Here is a 25,240-nt window from a genome sequence, read left to right as displayed (position 1 = left end):
TCACAACAGCTTGCCTGCAACCATCCAGCTTAATAGGATCAAGGAAAGTAAAACTGTCTGTACTATGTGATTCTACAATCCAAAGAAATTCCTACCTAGGAAGATAAAAGTTACAAATATTTTTCAAGGTTTGTTTTAGGAACTTCCTGAAAATCCATCCATTTGAACAATGTATCACCCCATTATCAAAAAAAAGAAAACATTTCCATCAGGGTAAATAGCTCATTTTCAGGACCAATAATCACTCAACTGGGATAAATCCTCTCATCAAACAAGAGTTTCGCAAAAAGACTTGCTTCAAAACCCTCCTTGCTGGATCCACCGATTCAAAACTATACTATCACATACTTTGCCCAGTTCTGATCAAATCTCCCCCATCGAAAAAAGTCCCTTACTCCAGACAGCCAAATTGTAAAAATATTTGCCCTTGACCTCCCTCTCCTGAGACTCTACCAAGACTCTTTCAAGATGGTAGCCCCCTTACTGCAGTAAACTACAAATGTGACTTTGCAATATCAACAGGCAATTTTGGTAGCCATGTCAGAGAGTTGACAGTCAACAACTTCCAACTTCCAAGCTATCTGCTACGATGTTCTACTGCCCTATGACCTTTTATATAGACCAGAGAATGTCAGAACTGGGTATACACCTAAGAGTGGAATTTCTAGTTCATATGGCAACTTTATGTTTAACTGTTTCAGGAACTGCCAATCTATTCTCTGTCTCTGCATTTCTGCTTTGTCATTTAAAGAGAAATAATGCAATGACAGCAAAATGCTCAGGACTGTGGGGGCTAAGCGAGGAAAACGTTGGAGGTCAACAGAACTCTCCCTTGTAGATTAGCTAAGCCTCCTATGGTATTGGCATCACTTCCTCTTCTGTTACTCTTCAATCCCAACCCCTCACTTGAGAGGGATTCTGTCTGCTTATCATGAATTTAGGGTTCTTAATTCAGGGTTCTTTCCCAGACTTTTCCAGGTATGTGATTAGAACATTTATCAAACAGATTAGCTCAATTAGATATTAAAGATGCTTAAGAAAACTGCATACAATTCTTATCTGTTTACACAAATAACGTTAACTCTCTAAGATAGACTCAAGGATGCATTTTACAACATGGGGAATAGGGGCAATATTTTGCAATAACTGTAAACGGAAAGTGACCTCTCAAAACTGTACAAAAAATATTTAACTAAAATATGACACTGATAGAGGGGTATTAAAATTTTTAAAAATTAAAAAGAAAAAATTTTAAAAAGAATGTTGAGAACGTAATATGGATTTTATAGACTTCATCGAAAAGCAAAGTTATGTAGTACAGAACTGTGGTTAGACAAAATAATCTGGGGGGCTTCCCTGATGGCGCAGTGGTTGAGAATCTGCCTGCTAATGCAGGGGACACGGGTTCGAGCCCTGGTCTGGGAGGATCCCACGTGCCGCGGAGCAGCTGGGCCCGTGAGCCACAACTACTGAGCCTGCGCGTCTGGAGCCTGTGCTCCGCAACAAAAGAGGCCACGATGGTGAGAGGCCCGCGCACTGCGATGAAGAGTGGCCCCCGCTTGCCACAACTGGAGAGAGCCCTCGCACAGAAACGAAGACCCAACACAGCCAAAAATAAATATAAATAAATAAATAATTAAAAAAAAAATCTGCCCCCTCTAACCCCTCCCCCCAACAAAGATTTCCACATCTTAATTTCTTGACCTGTCATTATGTTACAATACATGGCGAAAGAGACTTTGCAGATGGAATAAGGTTACAGACCTTAAAATAAGCAGAGTATTCTGGATTATCTGGGTGAGCCCCATGTAATCCCACTGGCCCTTCAGAGCGCAGGAGGAAGGCAGAAGACTCAGTGAGAGATGCAACTGCAATAGAGGAGACAGGAGGCCTTGGAAGCATGAGAGGGACTCGAGGAATGAACGGCAGCCAATGCATCAAGGCGGCCTGGAGAAGCTGGCAGCAGAGAAACAGAGACCTCAGTCCCACAACCACAAGGAACTAAATAATGCCAAGGACCTGGCAGGAAACACATTCTCCCCCAGAGGCTCCAGAAAGAAACAACCCTGTTGGTACCTTGATTTTAGCCCAGTGGGATCCCTATTGGACCTGTGACCCACAGAACCACAATATAAGAAATTTGTGGTGTTTTATACAACCACGTTTCTAGTAATTATTTTTTTTTTTTTAAGATTTCTTTTTTTTTTTTTGATGTGGACCATTTTTCAAGTCTTCATTGAATTTGTTACAATATTGCTTCTGTTTTATGGTTTTGGTCTTCTGGCTGCGAGGCATGTGGGATCTTAGCTCCCCAACCAGGGATTAAACCTGCACCCCTTGCACTGGAAGGCAAAGTCGTAACCACTGGACCGCCAGGGAAGTCCCTCTGGTAATTATTTACGGCAGCAAGAAATATGACAAGAAGTATGACCATGAATCTCATACGCTTACTTATCTCGGGGAGAGTAGAGCAATTCATTCTCAAAGGGTCCTGGTGAAGTAGCTGTTTTGCTTGACTTGACTCGATTTTAAATACACAAGGGGACTGAGGTTCAAAGAGAGTAAATGATTTGCTTTATCTGAGGAGATAAAACTCAAAACTTGTGCTTTCGATGCTGTCCTACCTTATAAGACTATCTCAAGGTGGGTTGAAAACACTTCAAATCTGATTCCTACATTTCCATTTTAACACCATCAGGTCATCCTCAGATTTTTGGCTTCCCAGGGCAAACAGTTAGGCAGAGGGTACATAAACTCATCTCTTTCCTTTTCTAATTTCGGAGTGGCGACGACAGGTGAGAACCCCTGTTATAACACTTGAGCTCTCTAAACTCATCCTTCTTATTATTTCTTCCTTCAAATGTATTTTGCCTGAGCCCAAAACACAGTGAGCAATGAAATTCAACAATTTCCCCACAGAACACAGTCATATATTAATAAACAAGAAGTGATTTGCTGGAACGCCTACAATGCAAACGAGAAATAATGGGGGTTCAGGCTTCTGTAATGCACATGTTTACGAAACCATATTGATAATTATAAATACTATTCATCTTCCAGACGTTCATAGACAGAACACAGTTATACACCATTGGTTACTAGAAGAAATGCTGACAACACAAGGGTGATCTTGGTTTCTTTCATTTTCAGTTTGTTTCAGAATATGTACAAATACATGCCTCCACACAAAAGCATTGTCTTCACTAAAGCAGTTCTCTTTTGCAGGCTGTATTTATTGACCCTTTTAAAAAAACATTATTACATACTTATGGCTGTTTTGGTTCATTAACACTATTAGTATATTATTGTTGATTTTTAGAAAACAATTCCCAGAGACCATTTATAAAAAGTCAAGCATACGTGGAAACCAAATTAGTGGAGATAAGTTAGAAACTACTCTAAGTCTAGACGAGGTGAATGAAATGAGATGCCTGTGGGTCTACGGAATGAGGTGAGTGGGTGGAGTTAGCGGGGTGTCAGGCAGTAGGGGATAGTGGGGTCTGTGGTGACATGGAGAACACACACCACGTTTGAAATGGGAAGCCTCTACTTAGACCCAAAAGAAAAGCCAAAAATATAGTTATTCTTATGAAATTTCTTGATTCTTAAAATATGAGCAAGGAATTAAGTTTTTAAACACACCTGCTGTTTGTATTCTGTTTGAGATCTCTAGTGTCAAGTCGGCTGACAACTGGAAAGCAGTACATACTCTACCGGATTGGTACATGTCCTGTGTAAAATATCACAGATTTAGAGACGCTGACAAACGGAAATAACGTTTGGCACTCTGGTCTCAGGTTAAATGCCATCTTGTCAGAGAGGCTGTCCTTGTCTTGGTTCACAGACCTAGGAACTGGGCAGGACCATGGTTATAAACCAGAGCCCCACGATTCTAAATCCTTTGTTGTTTTGACCCTTTCTCTAACACAGCATTAAAACCTAGAGAGGCAGGCAGCGGATGGGACCAGTGTTAATGGTGTGATTATGAATTAATTCACTTTCACCAACACAAAAGTAGCCACTGACTCCGCTGCTTGATCCCTCAAGAACAATAATCCCACTCCGTGTTCTCAAATAGCCACAGATAGGTTTCTAAACCTAAAGATCAACTGGAACAAAATTAAAACCAATTCTTTTATCCCTTTTCCTCCTTTTTTCCTGACTGGCTTTATCATTCAGAGACCAAAAGAGTCTACCTTGCAGTGTGAGCCGGCTTTCAGACCACTTGTAAAATTCTTAAGAAACTTGTCTGGTAAACCAAGGTCTTGAATGGATCCCTGAATCACATGGAATTGCTGACTGCAGTAGAATCTGGATACATCTTCACATCCATTCATGCAACAAGCACTGGGAATTCTGACAAATCAAAACTGACAAGCCCAGCCCTAAGTAATTTACAACATAATTCAACTGTTTGTTTGCTTATCTACTCATCTATTTAATATAAAACAAGCCATTTTTACATGCTAAGTATTATGCTAGGTGCTGGGGTATAAAGAAGAAAAAAATACAGCTGAGTGCTAGAAACTGACATTTTCAACAGTTATGGATGAGGCGATAAACTAAGGATATTAAATTATTATTACTGTTGCTGTTGTAGCTAACATTTGTTGAATATTTACTATGTGCCAGGCACTGTTTTAAGTATGTTACATACAGTACTACATTTAATTCTAACAATAACCTTATGAAATTGGTACTACTGTAATCCTGCTTTACAGCTAGTAAGTGGCAGAGCTGAGACTCAGATCCATTTGATCAGGTCAGCGGCAAACCTGCAGCCCTAATCACTGATAACAAAGCTATAAATTATAAGATATGAGCCATTAATTATGATGAACAATAAGGTGATTCCGTAAAAGAAGCCTTCACACTGAAGCTGAAAGAAGTACTAGATTTTGACAGCTTACTCATTTTTCTCTTTGTCAACATTGATTATGGCTATCCATTACCCCATATCTCACGCAGTACATTGAAAATTAGGAGCATGATTAGACTTCTAAAACATATTTACTGTTGCAATTATGAAACAATAGAGTGATTAGTAGTTTTATGGGCATGGTAAGTAAGTCTTGATTTGGGGAGAGACAATTGGATTAAACAGTAATTGTCGCAGTCAACCATACTTTTTTATATCTTTAAACGCCCGTGAAAGCCTAAATTCTAACGGGGTGAAAGATTCAATATTTAACAAAATCACAACTCTTAAAATTAATTTTTTATCACCTCAGTTTAATGAAATCTGAAAAAATTCTGCTTATTGAGGGTAGGCTGACATTTTATTTCCCCCAATTTGGGCACAGTAAAACAAAAACAAATTTTTTTTCATTTTGGATTGCTGTAGTGAATGAGATAGTAGATAGGAAAGTTATCACACTTAAGTCTCCTTCATTCATTGATAAGGGAACAATCCAGAGGGGCTATAAATGGCTTCCAGTAAAGGTTTCCTAGGGCTCAAAGGATGTCACCTCCACCTAGTTTCCCTAAGTTTTGCCTCATTTTTCCTGGAGCTCCTGGCTCTGTGGCCTCCAAATGGCTCCCTGGGGCTCCTGAGGGCCACGCCCACCTCCAATAGGAGGTGTTGGATTGGCCGGCAGATTTCCAGTGGTTCATCCTGATTGGACAGTTTAGTGCCCATCATCACTATGGCCACGGTGATTGGCTTAGGCTAAATCAGGTGTGGCCCCTGGACTTGGGAACTACACCAGGCAGGCCACATGGCTAAAAGGAAGCTTGGATGCTCTTCCCAGAGGGAAGAAGTGTGCTGTGGCTGTTTTCTGTAGAAAATGTCTACCATTAAAAAGAGTTCATGCTAATTTTACATGTCTTTTTATATTAACAACAACAACAAGCCCAAATGGCTGCTGTGTTCCAGATACTAGTTCTAGTAGGTACATAAAACAATAATTAAAACATAGATTCTTTTCGGAGTTTTCAGTCCCTAGGTGGAAAGTCAGTTCAACAGGGAACAAATCACTTAAAAACCCCCCACACCTCAGAAGATCACAAAGTTGGACTACCCTACATACGGGCAGATGACAGAGGTGCCAGTAAAGGTTAAGTGATATTTATTCAACCTTCCACTTAAGACAGTGTGCAGTTCACTGTATAGGAAGCTGCCCATTAAGAGTAGTTTTTTATTTTTTTTTTAACTTTAATCAACAATTTGGGATTTTAAAGAATGTCAGTTATTTGAAAAAAGAATATTTTAGGTGTATCTAAATATCCTATTAATTGCAAATAACTGAAAGATGACAGAAGTCACCTTTGTTTCTAATATGCAAAACAGATGTAGAGTTTATTCACATTATAAATTTATAATTTTTTAAACTATCTACCTTTCATTTCTTGCCTTTTTCCCCAAAATATTCCCCATCCCAATTTTTAAATAGGACTGCATTATTCATTTTAAAATATATTTTTTTTCCTCTTCTCCATCTTGGGAACTACTACTTATCCTTCAAATTCCAGTTCAAATATAAGTCAGCGCCTTAAATCAGAACCTATCTAAATCCTGTAAATGCAATTTATCAATTACAGAGCCCTGATCCTATTCTGGGAACTCCGAGGGCAGGGACGTGCCCCTCGTTTCTCCTAGCCATCTCCAGTAGCTCCATCCTTCCTGACACCCTGCAAATGAGCAATGGATAGGGTTGCATTCTCCCTTTGCCTGCTTCTCTGCCAGGAAAAATGTTTTCTGGAATCTCTGCATCCTATTGTACAAACCTGAGAAAATAAATCAGGGTTCTTTCTGTAGGGGTGGTTAAGTGGGAGAGTGAATGGCTTTGCTCTCAATGATTTCCTTCTGATGAATTCTTGTTGGTGCAGAAATATTGTAGTAGCAAACCATGCGATCATGTGTTAGCCCGAGAGGAGACAGGGCCTACAGCTATTACTCCGCCAGTGAGGGCTCAGGGTGGCATTCTGTAACAGACAGTGCACTCCTAGGCATCTAAATTCCAGAGGATTGGGTACAGAATGGCAAGCAGTCTGGTCTATAGCCCTGGGATTATAAGACTCTAAAACCTTGACTTCTTAGCTAAGAAACTCATTTGCAATTACTGACCACAGAGAAAGCCCTCCAGAAAATTCCATTTGCTAGAGATGATCTAACTGGGGATAGAAAGAGTACCCCCAAGTCTGTAAATGAGAAGTACACTTGTTACTTGACATACTTTGTTTTATTTCGTTGACTAAGAGAAAGCAAACCTACAAAACTAAGTTTGCCCCAAATTCACTCTCACAGAACTTATAAGTGAATCAGAATAATTAGAGCAAAAGTAATATCTTGAGCACGGTGATGCTGGAGGGATAGGATCCCAACCATTGGACAGGCTATGGGCTATGGCCCGGGCCTCCAGTGAGAAGGGTGGAGTGCCCTCTGAGCACTGCATTTACCTCCATTTTAGTCTTCTCTTAGTGATTCAAATTGGACTTTACAGTATCTTAAGGAGCCCATAAAAGGCATCAACATGGTAACCTCTTTCCAAGGCCACTTACCACAGTGGCCACCCTCTGAATTAACCCAGCCCTTCACGGGTCTAAAATTGTCCCTGTTCCTGGCTCAGCCATTTGTACCTTTAAGGTGCATGCTATCCTGAGCATCAATTACTGGGTTCAGCTGAGGATCTGTGGTCCTGTCTGCTCTTCCCGCCATACCACTCTCAGCATGACGAAGTAGAATCAGAAATGTTCCTATTTAGTGCTAAGTCAAGCATACATTCCTGATCTAGCTTCCATAAACAAAAACAAAAGTCCAAAGTATTTATGGTCGGCCCAACCTTCCAGGCAAATGAAACAGAATCTTTTAAATTGGGTGCTATTTAGAGTACTTGGATTGGAACTGTGTCATTTTCTATGAAGTTTTTCAGGGCCTTGGGTTCTCTGCTATTACAGTTTCTCTCTCTCTCTTTCTCTAATGGATTTCAAGGCCACTTATAGATTAACAACTTACATTTTTTTTTATAACTATGACCCAAAACTCTTTTCTGAGCTTCAGATTTATATCCATTTCATTTAGGCTTTCATATATTTGGGAAGACTCAATTGGGATTCTCAATTTTTCTCCTCCCACTCCCAGGAGCCTCTCTAATCTCTTGTTATAGCATCCAAACGGCCTCAAGCTATAAAACGTGGGATTCACTCTTGATTATTTTTCCTTCAAATCCAGTTTTATTTTCCCTTTAATCCCAGCACTGAATCCATCACTAAATTATGTTATTCTTCCTATAAGATATATATGTAATTATAGATGTACATATACATATATACACATATATATGTGTTTCCACTCATTTCATTACATCTCCACTATTACCACACTCTCTAAGCCAGTGGTTCTTCTCAAAGTAAATACCATCAGCATAACACAGGGACTCCTTAGAAAGGCAAATATTTGGGCCTCCTTCCACTCCCAGATGTTCTGAATCAGAAACTCTGGGGGTGGGCCCAGCAATATGTGTTTTTACAAGCCTTCCAGATGGTTCTGTTGCACACTGAAGTTCGAGAACCCCTTCACTAAGCCACTCTATTTTAGCTCGACAACTGCAGTGCACTCTTAATTGGTCTTTCCACTCCCATGCTTGCCCTTTGCTATTCATTACCTTCTCAGCAGACAAAATAATTTTTATTCCTAATTCTGATCCAGTCACTCCCTTGCTTAATACTTCTCTGTGGCTTTGAAATGCACTGAGAATAAAATTTTAGAAATATTTACCATGGCCTACAAGGGACTGCCTGCTCTGGCTCTTACCTACTGCCCTAACTTCTCCTCCCTGTCCCCTCCCTTAGTTATACCATGGCAGTGTCCGCCTCCTGACCTGCTCCGTGGATCACTCATTCTCCCCTCATCATCTGCTCCTCATCCAGTAGGCCCCTCTCCACCTCCATTATTCCTTCTCCCACCCTGCCTCTTACCACACTTGGGAATTTCCACACACATATCTCTTGTTTACCATGTAACTCTGCCCTAGATGTTCAATTATGTGCAAACAGGGACCATGTTTATTTTGATTTCCACTGTGTACATACTGCCTCCCACAATGCTTATCACATGACAGGTGCTTTTAAACAAACAAACAAAAAAAACCTACTTGTTGAATGGCTAATAAGATACAATTCGTATAAAGCTTAAAATACAAACCAAACAAAGAATAATCTTCCTGTCAGCTCACTGGGATGGTGGACCTTGAGAAAGAACAGGACAGATACAAGCAGAACCACGCAGGACAATGTACAAATGAGGTAAACGTCCTGTCATGGCTTCATCAACCCCCCCTTTATGCACAATCCTTTCTTCTAAAAATCACGACCCAAGCTCTACTGCCCCCAAGACATCAATTTTGCATTCTACTCTCAAAAAGCCCTGATCTCAATCATTTCCAAAGTGCCTCCTAAGGTGTACACCAATAAAGGCTAATGGCATAATTTCCAGGTTTGGAAGAGACATTAGAAGGACTTTTCTGGGATAGAGCCTGTGATAGTTCTTTGTACGTGTCAACTTGATGAGGCCACACGGGTGCCCCAGTATTTGGTTATACGTTATACAGGGTCTGTCTGTGAGGGAGTTTCTGGATGAGATACACATTTGAATTGGTGACTGAGTAAAGCAGTTACTCACCAAGGTATGTGCGCCTCAGATAATCTGAGGGGCTGAGCAGAAGAATTAAAGTCTGAATATGAGAGAATCCTCTTTCTCTCTGACTATCTTTGAGCTGGGACATCAGTCTTCTGCTGCCTTCACACTCAGACTGGAGCTTACACCACTGACTCTCCTGGGTCTCCAGCTTGCCAAGTGCAGATCTTGGGACTTCTCAGCCTTCATAAGAATTGTGAGCCAATTTCTTATAATCTATCTATCTATCTATCTATCTATCTATCTATCTATCTATCTATCTATCTTACTGGTTCTGTTTCTCTGGAGAACACATAATAATGCAGAGCCCTGCTGGACACAAGAAAATCGTGTTTGTATATATTACTATTTCAAAGTAGATTTGTGGACCTTGGCTAGCCCTACCTGATTTATAAGCCTTACCCAATATACCTGTCCACAATATCCCTGGTGAATGTCATACTCAAGCTTGATGCCACATCAAAGGACCTGCAGTAGAACTTCTTGAAGTGTAAATGGTCCAGCACATCTCAGCAGCACCCCTGCTGCTCCGACTTCTGCCATCACCCCCAGGCTCCAGGACCTCAGCCACCAGGCTCAGGCCTGGCCTATTTAAGTTCCCTCCCGGGAGGGGAGGAAAAGCAGGGGATGCACGGTGTGCTGAGCTGCAGCTGTGCTGGGCCCAGCCAGGGTGGAGGGACCCCAGCCCGTGTGGTCTTTACTCCCTGGGAAGACTGGGTATATTCATTTAAACAAACCATTAATTTCAAATAGGGCATTGTAAGTATTATTAGAAGCACATTATTGAATGTTGAACCTGAAATATTAAAAAAGTGAAAAAAAACCCCAAAACTTAAAAAGGTGGTTGGAAAGCTGTCAGCTAACACCTAGGCAGGCATATTCCAAACAGAACCACTTCAGGGGAATGTAAATGATAATCACACAAGGCCACTATGATGGCCATTATGATGGTGGAACAAGACAAAACAAGGTCACTCTGCCATCATGTGTGAAATTAGACACAAACAAGGATGCTCTGCAACCACAAAAATAACTAGACATCTCCCTTTTCCAGTTCACGTAAGTGTCTACTGTTTTTTTGTTAGTGACAATTCTTGCCCAGCTCTTGTCGTCCCACCTCCTAGACCAAAATCACCAAGACACTTGAGTTATCAAATTGTCTCTACTTCCTAAGATGACCCAACCCAAAACTGATACCAGCTTCCTGAAACCTTCTTAGAAACACCCAACTCAGCTCAAACTCTACAGTGAATCCCATCTGAACTCCTACATCCTGAAGGAGCTTTGCTGGCAGGAGCTTGTTTTTCATGCAGCGAGTTAAAGAAACCTAACTGTGTTTGACTACAGATGACTTCCTAATGGGCTCTGGCTAGTGAACTTTAACATAACCTTGCACAAGGAAGTGCTTGCTCACTCAAGGTTATGCTTTACAGAAAGAAGGAGTGGTTATGGAAATTAACGCTGATGTTACCCAGAGATTCTCAGTATAAGCCAAAGTGACTCAGTAAAAACAAACAAACAAAAACACCAGCAAATAAGGAAGGAAGGAAGGACAGAAGGGAAAAATAATTTGACCAAGATTAAGATCTCCTCAAACTATTAAAGTATTAGCTGGTAACTTGTCTGTAAAGCAATCAGAGCCTCAGATTAAACGAGATGATTCACACAGTTGCCGAGTATAACGTCAGGCATGAACTCCACATGCATTTCCTGTCCGCGCCACCATCACTGCTATCACTGCTGTATTATTATTGGTCATCAGTCCCTGCTGATGCCCGTAACAAGTTGTATGCTCACTTGCGGATGCTCAGGGAGCATGTTAAAAGTCTGTTCATTCATCACAAAAGCAAAGGAAGAGGAACAAGCAAAACTCACATTGAGCTGCAGTTCATCTGTCCACTGTCCGATCAGGCGGTAACCAGGGTTGGTGGTGTTTGTGGTCTGGTACTGGAAGATGTCGTAACGCCCAGGGGCGTCCCCATTCTTGTTAAACACGACTGGGGTGCCTGCACTACCTGGTGAAGACAAGACAAAGACAGACTTTAGAGTTAAATGAGATTCCTTCTGTCTCTTGCTTCCAGGGTAATGGTCTGGAGACCTGGTGATGAGAAAGGTAGCTAGGAGGTAGCCTTGCTGTTTAATAGGTTCCCCCAAGATGCCCCCTGAAACTCCCGGGCAAGTCATCACGATGGTCTGTGAATGCTAATTATGGAAGGTGGGAAGACAACCTGCTTCCCCCTTTGAACAGCTCAATTTTTTAGTATCTGAAAATATTTTATTCTACTTTGTCCTCTCTTTTAAGGAATAACAATCAAATGCATTATCTTCAAGAGAAAATATTAAGCTTTGTTGTTGTTGTTGTTATTATTATTTTAGTGTCCATCAAACACTAAATTGTGGTCAATAAAGAATCATTTCAAGAAATAAGAAATACATTTTAAAAATGAAATACAAGAGAATCAAAAAACAAGCTCAAAAGTTCACTTACATACATAGTTGAATACTGACTGCATTTAAAAAATATTTTTGGCTGATTATTTCTAATTTGCTTTAAATGATAACCAGTCTTAAATGCTTAGCAGTTTGCCTGGTGAATGCTTAATAAACAATGGATTCTTTCTCAATTTTCTATTTGGGTCTTATTTAAAATGTCTATCTTAAGATAAAACCAATGTTTTGGCACAATTACACATTGAAGTCAATTTAAAAAGACTAATGCATGTTTTGAAAAAAATATATAAATTCGAAGTTGGATATGAGTGAAAAGTCCCTTAATATTAATCGTGTGCAGCAAGTGGCAAACCATATACAAAGAATGGAAGATGTGAGTTTTGTTTACTTTCAGCAATACAGCAGTTACAAAAGAATCACCAAAAGTTTGTAACTGAGCGCTATTTCTCTCATGATCTATAAGAAACAGGAAAAATACCACTGGCTTCAGCATATGTGACTACTGTCTGCTCTTCCTATAAGTTAATACTAGATCAACATTCCCAGCAGAAAACAGTGTATTTCCTGCCGTTTACAAGGAAGTTTACAGATCAATTACAGGCTAAAACAGAATCACTGAGAACAGAAGACCATTTTGCTATTTTTAGGGGAGGGACGGGGTAAGTCTTAGGTAATGAGCATGAAGCACTTTTGATAATTCTCATTAAAAATGTCAGCTTCTAATGGTGGCAGAACTCTGCATCTGGCTAGCAGTCATTAGCTTCTGCAGAATTTGGGCCAATGTAGTATTTGCATTGATGACATGGATGAAAGAACTAAGGCACGTTAACTGGACAGGAGAGAGAACGCCTGAAACAGTAAAAAAAGGGTGTCTACACTAAGGAAGCAGGCATGACACTGAGAGTGATCCCACACAAACGATCACTCAACACAAGAATGAAGTTAAAAAAAAAAAGGGGCCAGAAAGAGGGACAATATATTGGGTGACAAGAGGCATATGAAGTTGCAATCCCGAGCTGAAAGTTACCCCTGCTGGAAGAGAGGGTTCAGCACGTAGGCAGGATGCAGGGGCAGCTAAAAAGAACTCCACACTATCTTACAAGTGTCAGACACAGACTTTTATGACACTTCTGCCTATTAAAAAAAAAAAAAAAAATCAGAGCTTGTGGTAGGTTGCAAACTGGTTCCCCAGGTAGGTCTAAGTCCTAACCCCCAGAATCTGTGAATGTCATCACACTTGGCAAAGAGATTTTGCAGGTATGATTAAATGAAGGGTCATGAGATGGGAGAGATTATCCTGGATAATGTAGGTGGGCCCAGTGTAATCACAATGGCCCTTACAAGAGGCAGCAGGAGTCAAAGGAGGAAGGAGAAGATGTGAGGAGGAAAACAAGAGGCTAGGGTGATGCAAGGAAGGGGTCCTGAGCCCCGGAAGTGCAGGTGGCCTTTAGAAGCTAGAAAAAGGAAGGAAGCAGATACTCCCCCAGAGCCTCTAAAAGGAACCAGCCCTGCCTTCACCTTAACTAAAACTCAGAGAGACCTGTATCAGACTTCCAAACCACAGAACTATAAGATAATAAATGTGTGTTGTTTAAGCTAGCAAATATATGGTAATCTTTTAATGGCAGCAACAGGAAACTAATACAAACCTGGAGGACACAGAGCAATGAGCTTCCTAATTTTACAGGTGAGGAAGTATACTTAGGTTCAGAGAGGGCAATCATTTGCCTCAGGCCCACTCTGCTCATTAAATTTGAATAGTGCCCAATAACTGGCTCTGGAATCCCCTAGAAAGGGTTTAAATTCCAGGTCTACCACTTCCTATATGTGTGACCTGTATCAAATTATTCAGTCTTCCTCTCCTTCTGAGTGTCACTAATACCTTTGTCATAGGGTTAGTAAGAATTAAATGTAACAATGTACACAAGGTGCTTAGTCCCATGCCTTTTACATAATAAATGCTCAATAGATGGCCATGATTTTTTTTTATAGTTTTCACTTTTATTATTGTTTTCTTTGCTAATATCTCAGGACCAGACCCTGATGCATGCCGTCAGACCCCCAGACCAATAATGTTTTCCAATGCATCAAAGGAGTCTCTCCTAACTGGTATTTAATTTAAATTTCTCCATTGGTGTAAACATTTTTAAAATTTTCCAAGCAGCAGGCTAGAATCCACTCTGGGAATGGGCATTCATCTATGAGCAACGCTCATTTGATCCTACGAACTTGAATCAGTGGCTGAATCTGTGTGTGGCCAAGGGCACCATTTCAATTTGTTTCTTCTCTGTTTCACCTAGACACTATCCCCATGGTCCACAAAGACACCCCATTAAGCCCTCTCTGTAGAGGAATCAACAGAAGTGTTTCTTATTATTTTTCAGGAAGACATTAATATTCAGATACTCACCTCTCTTTTCTTTCACATTGATACTAGGATTCATGTTGTACTTTGCTTTAATTCTACAGCTTCTAGTCATTAAATAATAGGACGTGAGCTTTTCAGAGTCTTTGAGAGAATGAAGGAAGAATATCAGAGGCCTGGGGCTCCAAAGGATCTCATCCCACCAGGTAAATATTCATCAGAAAGGTACATACTGCCTCATCTCTCTCTCTCTCTCTCTCTCCTTACATTCCTTGTGAGGAGAAATGATTCTTGTGTTGCCCTTTCCATTCTCATTAAAGTTCACGCTTAGAAAAAAATAAGGCAGAAGAGCTGAATACGTTACCTAAGTGATGTGTAACAATGTATGGTGTGGCTTTGACCTTTTTGATGGATTCTACAACGCAACTGGCATTTTTCAGGCTTTTTTTTTTCCCCCACACAACTCCTTTTCAACATCACCCCTGAACTTCTTGAAAGAGAAAAAGAGGGATTGTGTTCAGTGAACTCTATATCAAATAATAATAATAATAATAAGGATCAAACAAATCCAGAGAAAATAAATAAGTTCTCAAAGGAGAAGCGATCCTCTGCAGGAACCTCCACAATGTATCGGGGCCAGAACACAAGTGTCCTAAAGTAAAGGAAACAAGGCCACTTGACAAGATGGGATACTGAGAGGAGAGAATGGCTGAGAGAACGCACTCAAGTAGGAAATCTCCTTCCCAGATGAGAGTATCTGAGTGAAATTCCTTTTATTTTCCGGGATCAAGAAGGATTTGAGATATCCGATGCTCCGATGACAAAGCAGTCCTCAGCATCAGAGTACTGACCTGACAGGTTTTCTCTTCTCTTCTTACCACCCCATGCACAGATTCCAGAAAGGCTACCTTGATTCGTGTTCCAGTTACCTTTTGCTGCTCAACAAACTATCCTAAAACGTGGCACTCAAAAAAAAAAAAAAAAAGACAATCTGTATTTTGCAATTCGGGCAGGGCTTGGCAGAAACAGTGCCTCTCTGGTCCACTCACATCAGCTGGGGCAGCTTGAAGCTCACGTGTCTGACAGCTGATGCTGACTATCAGCTGTGACTTCAGCTGGGGCCACGGCTGGAGCAGCCACATGCGGCCTGACCCTCGGCTTCTTGGCTTCCTCCTAACATGGCAGCTGTGTTCGTAATACAGAAGTCACAAGACAACCGTGCAGAAGCCCTATGGCATTCTGTACCACAGAAGTCACATATTGCCACTTCTGTATTAGCCACAGGCTCACTCAGACTCAAGGGGAGGGAATACAGATGTCACCCTCGATGAAGAAAAGCTAACTTCATGTTTCAAGGAGACCACATGAGATATGCCATCTTTATAAAATATACCCCAACCCAATTTGTTTTCTGGAAAGGAGTAAATCTAGGTACAGACAGGCTTCACATTAAAGACTTCGCTATATAACAATTCTCTAAGGTTGTGTATCCAAGACAACAAATTTGTTAAATTGACAAATACTGACATCTGGTTGGATGGGCCAACATCCAACATCAAGATAACTAAAATTTAGGCTCAGGTCATTGCATTCATTTGGGATGACATAATTAGCCATCTTTTCTGTTGGTGCACAAGAGGAGGTTAAGTGATTGCTGAAGATGTAGCAATACTTTTAGAGCATTCTATTATCACTTCCTAAATTGATGCTTTCATAAATGTGAAGGTCGGAGTTATTAAACTGTACTCTACTGGTCTGGAACAGAACTCCCAGGGGTATGGAAAATTCTGTACTGAAGTAACAGAAGAGCACGATTAAGCTCACTGAGACCAAGAAACATCAAGATTTTTCTAAAACATGCAGAAGAGAGGCTACATTTTTCACAATGGACTAGAAAGAAACTTGAGTTCTAGGTCTGTCTCTGTCATTTGCTAGCTGTGGTTGGACAAATATTTTCTCCTCTCTAAAATTTGATTTCTTTATCTAAAAGTCAGGAAATTGAATGAGTAAAAAAATGTCAAGCTTCTTTTCACCCTAATAGTTGCTCACTTAAAGCGACATGAAAGCTGCTTAACTAAATCTAACACAGTTCTTTTGTTTTTTTTTCCCCTGCTTTACAAAACGGTTGAGTCCCACCATTAATGAATGTCACACGGCCCTGGGAGTCTCCTCCTTGCCTGTCCATATGGCAGAAAGAACACCCTCAGAGAAAAGGAGATTACGTTGACAACAGAGCATGACTACAATGATGACAAAGAGAGGGAACGGACTGGCCCTGCCTGTGACCTCCCGCAGAGCCTGTGTTCCAAGATGGAACAGCAGGAATGTTGTAATAAGCCCTTTCTCTCAGATGCTTAATACAAGTCAAGAGAGCAGGCCATGGGGTTGGGTACCCTAGGTACCAGTTACAGCATCATCAATATGTAACTGCGTGGCTTTAGACATCATGATTCTTACTTTCTCTGTGAATCAGTTTCTTTATCTGCTAAAAAAAAAAAAAAAAGGGAAATAACAGTATCTAAGCCACTTAGTATTATGAATATTAAAGAAGCCAATACACAAAAAGTACTTAGGACAGTTTCTGGCACATAGTAATCATTTGATAAACGTAGGGCCTGTGTCCAATCAGAAGCTCAGCATCTCTGGCTCAGCAGTGGTAAGCCCGTCTTAACCAAAGTCTGCAAGCATTATCTAGAAGAAGAATCAGATGAGAATCACCAAAACATTCTCAAAATGACTCTTCTTTGTTACTGGCCAAAGAATTGTGATGCTTATCTATGGACCAGCATACAAAGCGCAGAAACTGACCCCAGGATATGTAATGAAATTTATGCGTGCTTTTTCTGGGGAAATTTGTTATATATTTTAGGAGATTCTGTAAGATAAGGAAGAAACTACGAAAAAAAGATAATTTGTAGTCGAACCATTTTTCTGGTTGTATTTATAGTCATTTTTGTCTCCATCTTAACTCGGAAACTGTTGGTTCCAAAATCAGATATGGTTCTTCTTCACCCAGATACTCGGTAACTCCTGAATGACTGATACAATATTGTGGGTTTAAGTGGATTATTATTTACAAGCAGAGAAGCAAGAAGATTTTTTAAACCATAACATAATTATCTAAACCAGGAAATTAACATTGATGTAATACTATTTAAAACTAATCCGCAAATGTTATTAAAATTCCTCCACTGTCCCATTCATATCCTTTTTCTGGTTTAAGATCAATCAATGTTCCCACATTGCATTTAATAGTAATGTCTCCTTAGTTTCTTCTAGTCTGGAACAATTCCTCCATTGGTCATTCTCATGACCTCAACACTTTTTGAAGAGTACTGGCCAGTTATTTTGTAAAATGACCTTCAATTTGGATGTCTGGTGTTTGTTTAACATTAGATGGAGGTCATGTATTTTTGGCAATAAGACCTCAGAAGTGATGTTGTAACCTTCCCAGGGTTATCTTTTTTTAAAATTAATTAATGTTTTATTGAAGAAGAGTTGATTTACTATTTGTTAGTTTCAGGCATACAGCAAAGTGATTCAGTGAATCACTTTTCAGTATATATATATATACACATACACACACACACACACACACACACGACACTTTTCAGATTCTTTTCGCATGTAGGTTATTACAAAATATTGAGTAAAATTCCCTGTGCTATACAGTAGGTCCTTGTTGTTTATCTATTTTACATATAGTAGTGTGTATATGTTTCTCCCAAATTCCTAATTTATCCCTCCCCACCACCTTTCCCTTTTGATAACTGTAAGTTTGTTTTCGAAGTCTGTAAGTTCTGTTTTGTAAATAAGTTCATATGTATCATTTTTTAAGATGCCATATCATAATATCATATGATATTTGTCTTTGTCTGGCTCGCTTCACTTAGTATGATAATCTCTAGGTCCATCCATGTTGCTGCAAATGGCATTATTTCATTCTTTTTTATGTATTCCACTGTATACATACATATACCACATCATCATCTTCTTCTCATTTTTTTTCTTTTGGCTGCACTGCGTGGCATGTGGGATATTAGTTCCCGGACCAGGGATCGAACCCATGCCCTCTGTAGTGGAAGCACGGAGTCCTAACCACTGGACTGCCAGGGAATTCCCAACTACATCTTCTTAATTCATTCATCTGTCAATGGACATTTAGGTTGCTTCCATGTCTTGGCTATTGTAAATAGTGCTGCTATGAACATAGAGGTGCATGTATCTTTTTGAATTATGGTTTTCTCCAGATATACACCCAGGAGTGGGATATGGTAGCTCTATTTTTAGTTTTTTAAGGAACCTCCATACTGTTCTCCATAGTGGCTGCGCTAATTTACATTCCTAACAACAGTGTAGGAGGGTTCCCTTTCCTCCACACCCTCTCCAGTATTTATTATTTGTAGACTTTTTGATAACAGCCATTCTGACTGGCGTGCAGTGGTATCTCACTGTACTTTTGATTTGCATTTCTCTAATAATTAGTAGCATGTGATGTTGTTAAGTCTCATTACTGGTGACACCAACCTTGACAACTTGGTTAAGTGCTGTCTTCCAGGTTTCTCCACTTCAAGGCTGCTCTTTTCCCCTTTGTAATTAATGTGTTCCACGATGAAGGACACTTTGAGGCTATGCAAGTATCTTATTTCTCATCCTACTTTTAGCCCAATAATTTTAGCATCCATTGATGATTCTTGCCTGAAACACTTATTACTGAGGTCTTTGCAAAATGGTGAGTTTTTTATTTCCATCTTTGCCTCATTCCATCGTGCTGTCTCTTCTCTTGCGTTTACGTATCCAATTCAATTATTTATTTATTAGTATGGACTCACTGATATTTGTTATATTCTATGAGCTTAACCCACTGTTGGCCTAGAATTAGCCAGTGGGATCTTCTTCAAGTTGGTTCCTTGGCCCCTTCGACATGGGCCCATCAGTTTTTGAGCACTTTCTTGCTTTGTGGCACAACATGGTTTCAAATTCATCTTCTAGTTGCCCTGCTCTAGCCCCTGAATTGAGAGTTTCACTAGGGAGCCCTAGTTCTTTTCACTGGAGAATGGTATTTATAAATAACATGTGGGTGCAAGTGCAGTCATTTCTACCAGGATGTCATGGCTCCTAGGCCCTCTCAGTGGAGGTTTGTACACACACAAACATACCCATATCCATCTCCCTACCTCCCCATCTGCATGTGTATTAAAAGCCATGAGCCCATGCTGGTATCTTCCATTCTAATCCAACACAACAAGTGTTATTTTACCTTTCTCCCATCCTTATTAGTAATTTCTTTCTCTGACTCTCGTTATCCACCATATCTTTTATTAAATCTCTCAGTCCTCTTATGGACATAAATAATCTTCAGAATTGTGGGGAAAAAAACATACTAAGTTCCTAGGGATTGTGAAATATCTGCGTACAGTTATTCATGTCTTCAGTCTTATAGTATATAGTCAAATATTGTCTTCCAAAATTACTTGCACTCTTTATCTTTCTTCCTCACTCCCTTCAGCGTGGTTATGTTACTCATATGTAATTTAGTTAGGTTTATTACTGTATTAAATTTTGTATTACTCCATGCAATGGTTATTTTTTTTTTTTGCAATGGTTATTTTTTAATTGAGAAATAATTGACATTCAGGATGGTTAATTTTATGTGTCAGCTTGACTAGGGATGCCCTGATAGCTGGCAAAATTTTACTTTTGTGTGTATGAGTATGTTCCTGGAAGAACTGTTGAACTGAATAAAGAATTGTTGAATTGTTGAACTGAATAAAGCAAGTGACCTTCCCCAGTGTGGGCAGATATCATCCAATCCCTAGAAAGCCTGAATAGAACCAAAGGCAGAAGAAGGGCAAATTCACTCTCTCTGCTTGAGTGGAGACACCCATTTTCTCCTGCTCTCAGACACTGGAGCTCCTAGTTCTCTGGCTTTCAGAAACAGATCAAGACTTACACCACCAACTCGCTGATCCCAAGGCCTGTACACTTGGACTGAATTACACCACTGCTTCTACGGTTCTCCAGCTTATAGATGGCAGATCATGGGGCATGTCAGTCTCTATAACAGTGTCAGTCAATTCCTAAAATAAATCTCCTGTTATATTTCCCACTCATCTCTACCCATTTATTTTAGGTAACCAATTACTTTCTGCCCAAGTTTTATTCTTTGAGAAATAAATGTGTAATGTGACATGTGGTTGGTGTGGAAAATTACAACCATTACTTCAATTAACTTGAGTACCCAGAGCAACTGTCCCTCCCTTTTCCTCTTATCCCCTCCCATTCCTGCTTACACTCACCAAGAAAAAACTTGGCAAAAGTCCTTCTATTTTAAGAAAGAGAGGGCAAACCATAACCCACCCCCCCAAATTTATTTATTCATTTGCTCACTCACTACTCATTCATATAATTGATTCAATAATTTGAAATGCTATAATCCACATACTCAAGAGTAAATTGCAGTCTGACTACTTAACTTATGAAACACATAATGTCAACACTTAGGATTCCAAAAGAGACTGGAATAGAGACATCTAAATATATTTAATGAACTCAAGCAAAACATATCACTTGACCAAGAAACTGGAATTCTGAAATATCTGTGTGGACATATACCGGATGAGTATGAATACATTGCTGCATTGTCAAAAGACTTGGATATCACCAAGTTCTGTATCACCCAAAGTTACATCATTGGATATTCTGGTTATCTCATTTACCATATGTCAGAATATTAGAATTTCGATGTATACAAGGACATTAACACCATACTGGGCATAATTTGACTTCTCGGATTCAGAAAGTATTGTAACTTGTTATCTTTCAGTGCTTCAATGTTGTCGTTATGAGCAGTTGTCATTTTTATATATAGTATTTTAGACATACTAGGGTTGTGTGGCATTCTCTAGATGTTCTTTTCTACAACATAAAGGCCCCATGTCAGCCTGAAAAAAGAAAACATGGAGACTCACCATTGAAATTCACATTGCGGATATACTTCAACAACTTCTTGCCCCCAGCTTGCTCCATCTCTGGACAGACGCCCCGGTAGTCAGCACAGAGATCCTTGTTCATGTGATGAAGGGCATGAGCCATTGCGTACACTGCGTCAATCACGAACTGAACTTTACCCTCCTGCTCATAGTTGGAATCTTTTCCAATTCTCTCCTGTCCTGCACATTAAAACAAGAAACACACACAAACATTGGTGTTGAGTAGAATGTCTCAATTTGCATTTACTTTCAACTATGCTTAAAGAAAACAATGCTTTGAGGAGTACAGTCGCACAAGCCACACATCCATGTTTGGCTACCATGTTTGGTTGCTTTGATAGTTTTTGGTATTTGACTTTGAAGCACATTACACTAACCTTTCTGATGTATTAGGTAAATTTCAGAAGCAGCACTTCAAAGGATCACAATAAAAGCCCTTGTAATAAGCCAACACACTATTCAAAACATAGTGGCCCCATAGAACCAAGGGATTGCAGCGATTAGAAGCTGGGCTGCCACGCGCAAATCTTCCAAGCTCACTTAGTCTAGAAAGGTGATAGGCCAAAAGAAAATGATAGAAAACTAATGAAATACCACCCCTGAACTCATTACCTTCTTCTATATACCTGCTCTACTCCCTGGGTTGCCTGTCTCAATTGTGCGTATTACTGGCAGCTCTGATGCTCAGGCTGGAAACCGTGATGTCATTTTTTCATTCTTTCCTGTCTCTTACTCTACCCTCCCACATACATATATCTAATGAATAGCCAAAACCTCACCTGAAACAGTGAACAGTTTTGGCCACACTACCAATGCCCTATTTATGCTTTTCTCATCTCCCATCAGGACACAATGCTAGGTGTCTCTCTTCATCTAGTGATTCCTCCACGTTCACTTTTCCAAACCACAGAGCTAATCACTTCACCCCGTGCTCAGAATCCTTCAGTGCTTCTCCACTGCCCGCAAAATGAAATCCAAACCCTTTCCCCTGACAACACAGGGTGTTCATCATTTTGTTCCTATCTGCCTAACAACAGTAAGAACTGGCAGTGATGAAGTGTCCTCCACTGTCTTGGAGGCCTTATATACATGATTTTTATTTCATCCTCACTTTGTCAGTTAAGTATTATTAGTCCTCATTATACAGATGCGAAAGCCGAGCCTTACAGAAATTAAATCACCTTCCGAATGTCATGTACAGGAAGAGCAGATGACAGCTCAGGTTTATCAGAACCCAAAACCAACATTTCTCTCACTTCATGGGCCCTACCTCACCCTTTTCCTAGAATTTAAAACATATATATATTTTGCTCCAGACAAGTATGGCTATTTTTCCCGTAAACATCATCAGATCTAACGTTAATTATCTTTGGTCATGCCCCTTGTTTTGCCAGAAATATCTCTCCTTGCTTTTGCCCATCATAACTTAATTCTGTCCCTGTGGCACAATCCAGTGGTTGCTTACACTTAGCTTCTTGATCAGAATTAAAGATTTTCATAAAACATTTCAAATCTTTATTATAAAATTAATAATATCACTATATTTTAATGCTCTACCAGACTTTCCCTTTCTTTTTTTTTTTTTTTTTTGCTTATATCCCCAGCACTGAACACAGCATTTAATATCTGGTAGATTCTAAACAATACTTGCATTAAATTAGGCATTCGTTAAGTAGATGGTAGTACCAGGAACTCTCTTTAGACCTCGTGTCCCTCTATGACAAATAATTAACCGCAGATTGAATTTCACTTTCGCAGCAATATTTCCCAGATTGTCTTCTATGACACATTTGTGTAGGAAAGAAACAGTAGGGATTCTACAACCCCTGTCCCTTCTCCTGCAAAACAAAGTGTTCCCGACATCCACTGTGTTAAACGTTATTAGGTTTCTTTACTGAGAGACGTTTTCAGAGTATTTAATATAACATGAAGTATAATTTCCAAGAAGGAAGTTCAGAATTTCCCCAAATTAATTGAATTCATATTTTTTCCTTTTCAGAGCACACATTAATATCTCAAATGGCAGACAGTTCTTTGCTTTGTATGTATCTCATTCAAGTACCAATCAACCTCGGGCTCACTGCTCTTCATTGGGTGTAGGCCTTTTCAGTGTGTCTGGAGCAGGAACCTTTTTTGAAAAAGATAAAAAATCCATCATGAATCCATACTGCTACTATGAATTCAAATTCTGGACTACAGGATTTTACTTAACTCGACACTCCTACAACTCTACCTCATTTTTTTTTTTCATGAGGAAAATCCTGGTTCTTAATGACACCATTATAACTATTTATTTACTTGATTCCATAATACACAAATAACATTCTTAGAATAAATGTCTAACCAATAGTCTAAAAATGTAGTGAAATGAGCAGCCTTGGCATATATGTGTTTTTCAATTCTTACCGGAATATTTTGGTGGTTTATTCTGAAAAACGGGATTGCTTTGTTCAAGAGTCAATTTGTATGTGTTTTTGCTAAATATTGGCCAATTCCCCTCTAATGGGTTTGTACCATTTTGTCCTCCCACCAGCAAAGAGAGAGCGTGTTCATTTCCCAACAACTCTGACAACCAAGTATGTCCTCAAACTTGGATTTCTGACAATCAGCTAGGTGAGAAATGCTACCACAGTCTATTTTTATTTGATTTTTCTTACTATAGGGGAGGCTGAACATCTTTGCATATAGTTAAAGGCTATTGTATTTCTTTTCTGTGAACTGTTTTTATAAAAATTTGGTCATTTTCTTCTGTACTTTTAAAAGCTTTCTATTAATTAAGCATATTAATTCTTTGAGATTAAGTTGCAAATATTTTTCCTAGTTTGTTATTTTTCTTTTACTCACTTTAGGTATTTTCCAAATAAAATTATATTAGATTAAAAAATGTTTTTCTAAAAAAAATTATCAATTTATTTTCTTCTTATTGCTTCTGGATTTTCAATCATGGTTTGAAAAAATGCTCCCACCCCAGGCTACAGAATATTCCATCCGTGTTTTCTTCTTGTATAATTTCATTTTTCAAACTTAGATATTTCATCCACTTGGAATACATTCTGGTATGCAGTATGAAGAATCAAAATTTTAGCTTTTTCCATATAGCTTCCTAGTTATAGGCCAGTTCATCTTTTCTCACTGATTTGAAGTGCTTCCTTTATTATATATTAAGTTTTCCACACATAATTAGACCTATTTCTGGATTTTTAAAATTTGTTTCACTGTTTGGTTTGTCTATTCATGGGCCAACAGTACAGCTTCAATTATAAACTCTTTATAACATATTTTAATAACTGGTAGAGTTAGTCCCTCTCTTACCATAATTGTCCTTTCTTTTTCAAATTTTATGTTGATTTTTGTTTACTTACTCAAATGAGCTTTATTAACTACTAATCTATCTTGAGAAAAGAAAAAAAATACTTGATGTTGAGTTTACGCTGTATTTATAAATCAACTTAGCCAGAACAGAAATTTTTACAAAGGTGAGAATTCCCACGTGTGTCTTTTCATTTGCTCAAGGCTACTTTTGTTTCCTTCAATAGTGTTTTAAAATGTTCTCACATAGGTTTTGAGTGTTTCGTGGAAAGTTAGTCTTGGTATTTTACTTACTTTTGCTATTATAAATATGGTTTTCTCTGCTAAGTATTTCCTCTGGTTTTTGGTTGCATACATAAAAGCTATTCTTTGTTTTGTTGTGGTTGTTTTATTATGTTTCAACTTTCTATCACAAAAATTTTAAATACAGAGGAAGGTTGAAAGAACTTTACAGTGACCTCACCAACTAGATTCTTACATTAACATTTT

At 39.2% G+C, this 25,240-nt stretch overlaps 1 protein-coding gene across 20 annotated transcripts in view; it reads right to left on the bottom strand.

The window, feature by feature from the left end:
- GRM7 (glutamate metabotropic receptor 7) overlaps positions 1 to 25,240 on the bottom strand; it is a 1,143,247-nt gene that overhangs the window by 260,375 nt on the left and 857,632 nt on the right. For all 20 annotated transcript variants that reach the window (XR_014250531.1, XR_014250532.1, XR_014250533.1 and 17 more), the window contains 2 exons: positions 21,422 to 21,622; positions 11,510 to 11,649 (listed from right to left, as the gene is read on the bottom strand). Coding sequence is in view for 9 of the 20 variants with exons in the window: in XM_082412139.1 (XP_082268265.1) it covers positions 11,510 to 11,649; positions 21,422 to 21,622 (341 nt within the window). In the remaining 11 variants the exon portion in view is untranslated. The remainder of the gene's footprint in view (positions 1 to 11,509; positions 11,650 to 21,421; positions 21,623 to 25,240) is intronic.

The sequence above is a fragment of the Balaenoptera physalus genome, assembly GCF_965194825.1.
Source record: "Balaenoptera physalus genome assembly, chromosome: 11".
Lineage (NCBI taxonomy): Eukaryota > Metazoa > Chordata > Mammalia > Artiodactyla > Balaenopteridae > Balaenoptera > Balaenoptera physalus.
This window is presented reverse-complemented; position numbering and strand designations above follow the sequence as displayed.